Source organism: Ipomoea triloba, chromosome 7 (assembly GCF_003576645.1).
Source record: "Ipomoea triloba cultivar NCNSP0323 chromosome 7, ASM357664v1".
Taxonomy (NCBI): Eukaryota; Viridiplantae; Streptophyta; class Magnoliopsida; order Solanales; family Convolvulaceae; genus Ipomoea; species Ipomoea triloba.
The window spans coordinates 1,604,101-1,610,360 of NC_044922.1; the positions used below are offsets into that span (position 1 = coordinate 1,604,101).

Here is a 6,260-nt window from a genome sequence, read left to right on the forward strand (position 1 = left end):
ATATATAGGATGAGATCAGGTGCTAATTAAAAAGATTTATTTTTGTGTAAAAATGCCAATAACGTTTTTTTTTTTTTATGATAAGAAAAATCTGCAACTATTATCCAATGGTGTGCTCTTGTATAATAGGACCTACATGGTTAACCGAGCTAGAAAGACCCTCGATGGAGATGGTATTGGAAAGAATCGAATTTGTAACCTTCATGTACAAGAGTCATGTTCTACTACCACCTTTTTTCTAAGCAAAGTAGTGCATTTTTATATCAAAGTAGTGCACTTTTATATAGTCAAATGTGCACTTTGTTGGGTGATGAAAAAAATACATGAGTTTAGTTTTCGAAAAGCTTTTCTCTGCTGCTCAACTTCGGCTTCCACCGCCGGCCTCCGGCCGGAGCTCTAATGGAGCTTTGACCCGGCGGTTTTGGTCACCTTCTACGTTTACTCTCGCTCTTCTTCCGCCTCGACCACCGTCGCAGCTCCGTCCGCCTCCGACCACCGCCACAGATCTTCTTCTTCCGTTTTCTTTCCCTTTAATAAAATAATAGTAGGTAGGTATTGGGATTTGTGTTGGTAGTCTTGAGCTCCCAACCCTACTTTGGCTTTACCATTTTTTATTTTCTCTATTATTGTGTTTTCCTCTCGTTACTTTCACAGGCTTTTTCCTCTCGTTACTTTCACGAGCTTTTCATTATCATTAGCATAAATCGTTTAGTTTGGTTTCGGCAAGTGTTGATCTTATCCTGGGGCGAGCAAAAAAGAATGATGATGAAGACCCAGATCTTTGATGAAGCTTTAAGCTCCTTGAAGGAACATAGCTTCCTAGTTATGAAACAGTCTGCGATTCAAATTTTCTATAGCATAGTTAGAAAAGTTGTTTCTATGTCTGACTGTAAGGAATGGTTTACCATTTCATTGATCGTTGATGTAAACGTTTTATGTTATGAATTAATGGAATAGCTACGTTTACCTTAAAAAAAAAAAAGTCTACACTTTTAATTGCAATAACCTATATAATTAAATTTGGACCATTTAATCACTTGATCTAGCCTATAATATTTATTATTTAAACCAAAAATTTAGCATAGTGCATCAATAATTTTTCTATTTTAGAAAATACCATTAGTGGCTATCAAATATAATGGTGATAATTCTAAGTGAAAAAATACAATTGTTTCTTAGCATTGAACTTCTTGGTAGCTTAGGAAAAGAGAGAAAGGATTAGGTATTTAGCATATTTAGCATATATTTTATGCCACATTAAAAAACTTTAAAAAAAAAAAACAAACAAAAAAACCATGAGAATTCATTAATGCATAATTAAATCAGTATAATAAAAGATAATACACCAAGGGTATGTTTTTCATTCATAATTTGATTGCGAGTCAATTCATTTGTAAAACTAATTTTAATTTGGAGATCGAATATTATTTTCTAGCTATCTATCTACCATAGCTTGGGTTGATCCACAAGGCAATATCACACAAGAAAACAAGGAAAGGAAATAGCATTAAAAGACATTAGCAACAGATATATAATAATATACAATAATTATCATACTCAAGAATGAAAGAATTCCTACATTGATGATTGATCACCAGCAACATTACATGAACTACAAATCCTCAGCTCCATTGTGTTGGAAGTTAATTAGATCTACTTTAATTTTTTTCCAGCACAGGCACACTGCTAACTAATCTTGATTCTACCAATTACATGATGCCTTACCTTAGCTTCCTATATGTATCCAACAAAATTATTTTATAAAACCAGAAGAAGATCAGAGAATATGATGAACTGCAAAAAAAGATACCATTGATGATTTCTCTGTGAGGATCAATGGTGTATATTATTCTGGATGGGATTTGAAGCGCTCGGCGGCTTCTTTCTCAAGCCATTTTCCACAGCTTTCTCAGGCTCCACCATTGCTCCATTGATCTCTCCTAGATTAGCGGAGAATGAGGTGACAGATGAAGCTAGCAGCCTTCTTGAATGGATCTTCCCTGTCCCCTCCCCGGGGGAGAAACACGCGAAGAGGTGGAAGAAGAAGAAGAGCAAAACCAAGATATGAGAAGCAGATGATCTGTGGGTGTTTCTCATTTTTTCTGATGAGATGGCTAAAGAGAACAGAAATGGAATGCAATGCAGGGTTTGGGCTTAAGGGGTGTGAAAACTTGGTTTTAAGCACTACAAGGGTGCAGACAGAACATGTGTGTTTGGATAAACTAAGGTTAATCCACAGATTCAAGTCAAAGTTGGAGCATTCAGACTAGTGGCTTTGACTAGAGACTAGTAGACTACTGCCCCATTTTGAAATCTTGAGAAAAACAAAAAAAAAAAAAACTTTTTTCCTCAGGCAGGTGGGAAGTTGCTTGTGACATGTGATGCTGATTTGAGTTATTTGACTAATTGCCATACTTATATCTTGGTTTTAGGACAATCTTGGAAGATTAAAGAACATGCCTCATGTGCCCAATCTCCATAATTAGTGTAATCACCTTCTCCTGTGTACTTCTTTGTAATATTAAAGCTTTTAATTATAGTTTAGTAGTGTGAATAAGTGCAACAGTCACAGCTAAAGTTAGCTGTGGTGTGGGTTAAGCTTTGTCTCAAATAGTCAGATCAGACTACTTCAAGATTTAGTCATCATTCTCGTGGGGTAAACCGATCTGTATCATAATACGTAAAACTCTCGTGGTTAATGTCCATGTGTTATGTATTAGAACCGGCCTTGAGGAAAGATTCCTCAAGGCGTATGACGATAAATGTTACATGATTGGCACCAATTGGAATCATATAGATTACAAGACACTAGAGGACATGGTTTTGCTTCCATTTCATTATTTGCCTTTCCTTTTTGATAGACAAAACTTCTCCTCTGACCTCTGTGGCATTGGAAAAGAGGACTTTTCTGAGTTCTGAATTCAAAGCAAAGGTACAGATGCCAACAAGGCTACAGAGTACAACCATGGAACAATACAAACAACATTATTGCCTGTAATAATACTACTAGATTCTTGATGTCACTGAAACAAGATCTGCCATCATTGAAAAATATATACATATAAAGGTTAGTTCATTTGTGTAGGAACAAAACATTGGTATTAATGAAAATGGAGATATTACAGAGGACTAATGAGCCTTGATGTTCGAGAATTATAAATAAGTAATTCGATGAACACAATCAAGAACCCTATAGGAGGTGCTCCTGAAGTCGAAGCCAATGTGGGTGTTTTTGGAAATAAGTTTTTAGGTATGAAGTGGTAAGGATGGGAAGTTTTTCCAAACAATATCGTTGTAACCGAATAATCTAATAAAGCAAGAAATGAGCTCCTCCTGAATTACATCTTCACCAGGAAGTTCTACGGTTGCTTCTCTTTTCAAAGATGTAACCTCCTTATCTGCAATCCCACACGGCACAATATTCTTGAAGTAGCTTAAATCGGGATTGATATTGAATGCTAAGCCATGTGAGGTAATCCCAGATGAAATCCGTACTCCAATGGCTCCTATCTTTCTCTCCCCAACCCAAACTCCGGTTTCTCCTGTTCTTCCAGCCTGTGCTTTCACGCCATATTTCGATGCCAACTCAATCATGGTTAACTCAAGATTCTCCACATACTTTCTAGCTCCAAGGCCTATATCTCTCAAAGAAATAATAGGATACAAGATGGCTTGGTGAGGACCGTGAAAAGTAATGTCACCTCCTCTTTGCGTATAGTGAAGTTCGGCTCCCATGGCTTCAAGTTCAGACTCGGGAACTAATAGATTGTGATCAGTTCGCCTTTTGCCAAGGGTATATGTAGGCGGATGTTGTAAAGACAACAGGGTATCTGTTATTTTAAGGGATTTTCTATCAGCTGTGAGCTTCTCTTGCAGCTTCAGTGCCTCAAGGTAATTGACAGTGCCCAGTTTCCACACCTCAAGAATTCGAGGAACTCTCATACCCCTATGAATGAAGGGGAAAGAAATGAATTCAGTTTTAAATATAGAATCAGACATCATACATTTCATTATAACTACAAATTTGAATATCAAAAGAGTTAATTCCGGAAGGGCCTCAGTTTTTACACTCAGAGAGTCAGAGGCTTGGAAATGAGGGCAACACATTAAATTCACAAAGGAGACACAAACCCAATCTGAATCCCCAACATTGCTATGATTTGATGATTATATATATAAATTGGTATACACAGAGAATGCAATGAAGATTAACAATTGCAGATCAACAATGCCAATCTAGTTGAGCTTCTCTGCCGGTAACTAGCAGCAAAAAATTGATAAAGGATGTTACCTAACCGGAGGTGTTCTTCCTTGAAATGTAAGAGTGATTTGCAGTCAATCCAACTACGTCTTATCGCAGCTGCAACTGCAATTTGAATTGAGAATCAGATTTGGATGAAAACAAAAAGTGAAGGATCCTAATAAAACATCTGTTGAGCACTAGAAAAAAAAAAGAAGTTAATCTGTAATCCAGTTGTTCAAAGCCTAAATTTAGCAAGAATAAATTGATCAAATTAATGCTACAGCTACACCTTCAACCAAATCATATAAGCTTAGATATGAAGAGAAGCGTGGATTTTGGAATGCTTATAGTTGTGGATAGTGATGATCCGTTTCAAAATTTGCAAGTACATGTACAATTGAGAAAGGAAGGAGGTACTCTTGATATTCAATTAGCAGGTAGTGAGTACCGACATGTTAGACTCGAAATTTCTGGGACAAAACAACCTGAATCATACTGTATCCTAATCACTTACTATGAAGTTTTATGCACAAGAAGTCAAGAAGAGACCTTTTTCACCAAATTTCTACTCCCTCCCACCTCCTCCTAATTTCATTACCCTCTCAATGCTTTAATAGGTAAAGAAAGAAACCTCCTTTGTGTTTGCAGACTGTAACCTACCAAGTGATTACAAAGATCTTATCTTTCAGTCCAATTTGTTCACAACATAGACAAGTACGAACCTCCACATTTCATTATTTAATACTCCGTATAAGCGAGCTTCATTTAAAATGCTCGGAGCTCAGATAAATTCATTCTTTTAGACTTTCCTAAAAAACATCAAGGTAGTACATTTATATTAAACTACCTAAAGATCATCGAGCAGAGTCCTGAAAACACTAGTCATGTCCACTTTTGAAATCAATACTTGTTTTTAACCTACGATTAGCCCTCTTTGAATCTAATCAGGATTATCTTCAACAGCAGAATGCCCCAACTCTCAAAATGAGAGTAAAGTCATAATTCTAGTCATTCCTTAACACATTTAATGATTCAAGCATATATTACCAGACTGTAAAGCTCAATTGCCAGCAAAAACTCTAACAATGAACTTCAATCAACTCCTAATACAGAGATAAACTGCAACAACCCCAAAAGAACATAAGCTTTGCACTCAATCCACAAGAATGAACTTCAATCAACAACAGAGCTTTAACTACAAACACTTGTATATTGACAAAATGCATTATTGCATATACAGACACTGAAATGAAAGGAGCGGGGAAAGGGAAAATTAGGGCACACCTTTGATTTCGGAAAATTGGGTCCGCGAAATGGGTATTCGGAGCTCCAATGGAGAAGGAGAGTGAAGAGATTAGAGATGGAAGACTTCCAAGTTTATCTTGATTTTCTGTGAGCTAATTTCTTCCCTTTTCACTTTTCAGTTTTATTTGTTTCCTCTTTCCCTGGGCCGGGCCGAGAAATTTTTTGCCTGCGTAAGTGCGTAGGAATCTACAAGACTAAATGGCCCAAAAGGTCTACAAGACTAATTGTTTCCTCAACCTTTAATGATTTTATTATATATAATAATGTATTATCTCTATATTTTTTTTTGGAATACCATTGACCCTGTTACAATGCAATAAAAGAGTCAATATTGTCTCTAAGGCGAGAATCTACCCCTTTCATATGAGAATGTAATCGGGTGCTACTGAACCACTAGATCTTAACATGTATTATTTATATCTATTAAAGCATATATTATGTGTAACCCTATAGACAATGTAACCCGCAAGCATTGCACAAAGTCCGTAAGTAGTACCCAAAGTCATAGCACACAGTATATATGGCAATAATTTTCTCAAATTGAAACGCACGTGATATTAATTTTCTCACATCCTCAACCACCAAGAAAGTCAAGTCGGTTACCAAATAACCTCTTAATATAATGCCATCGAATCAAAATATTAAACTATCCAATCAAAATATTAAATTATAAAATAAATTATACTCAAAGCAATAAAACTAAATAATTATT

The 6,260-nt window shown here is 36.1% G+C and overlaps 1 protein-coding gene across 2 annotated transcripts; it reads right to left on the reverse strand.

The window, feature by feature from the left end:
* Positions 1-3,076: 3,076 nt before the first annotated feature.
* On the reverse strand, positions 3,077-5,646 carry LOC116024816 (octanoyltransferase LIP2, mitochondrial). Of its 2 annotated transcripts, XM_031265818.1 has the most exons (4): positions 5,528-5,576; positions 5,291-5,362; positions 4,292-4,366; positions 3,077-3,946 (listed from the first exon to the last, which is right to left on the reverse strand). In XM_031265818.1, exon 4 carries the CDS (start codon positions 3,940-3,942, stop codon positions 3,247-3,249), a length of 696 nt encoding a protein of 231 aa, XP_031121678.1. In that variant the 5' UTR covers positions 3,943-3,946; positions 4,292-4,366; positions 5,291-5,362; positions 5,528-5,576; the 3' UTR covers positions 3,077-3,246. The 2 variants fall into 2 exon arrangements, with proteins under 2 accessions (XP_031121678.1, XP_031121677.1); XM_031265817.1 differs by lacking the exon at positions 5,291-5,362 and having other exon boundaries at positions 5,528-5,646.
* Between the last annotated feature and the right edge of the window lie 614 nt (positions 5,647-6,260).

Bases quoted from the DNA above. Each gene is read 5' to 3' on its own strand.
- LOC116024816 (XM_031265817.1), bottom strand. From the start codon at position 3,942: ATGAGAGTTCCTCGAATTCTTGAGGTGTGGAAACTGGGCACTGTCAAT.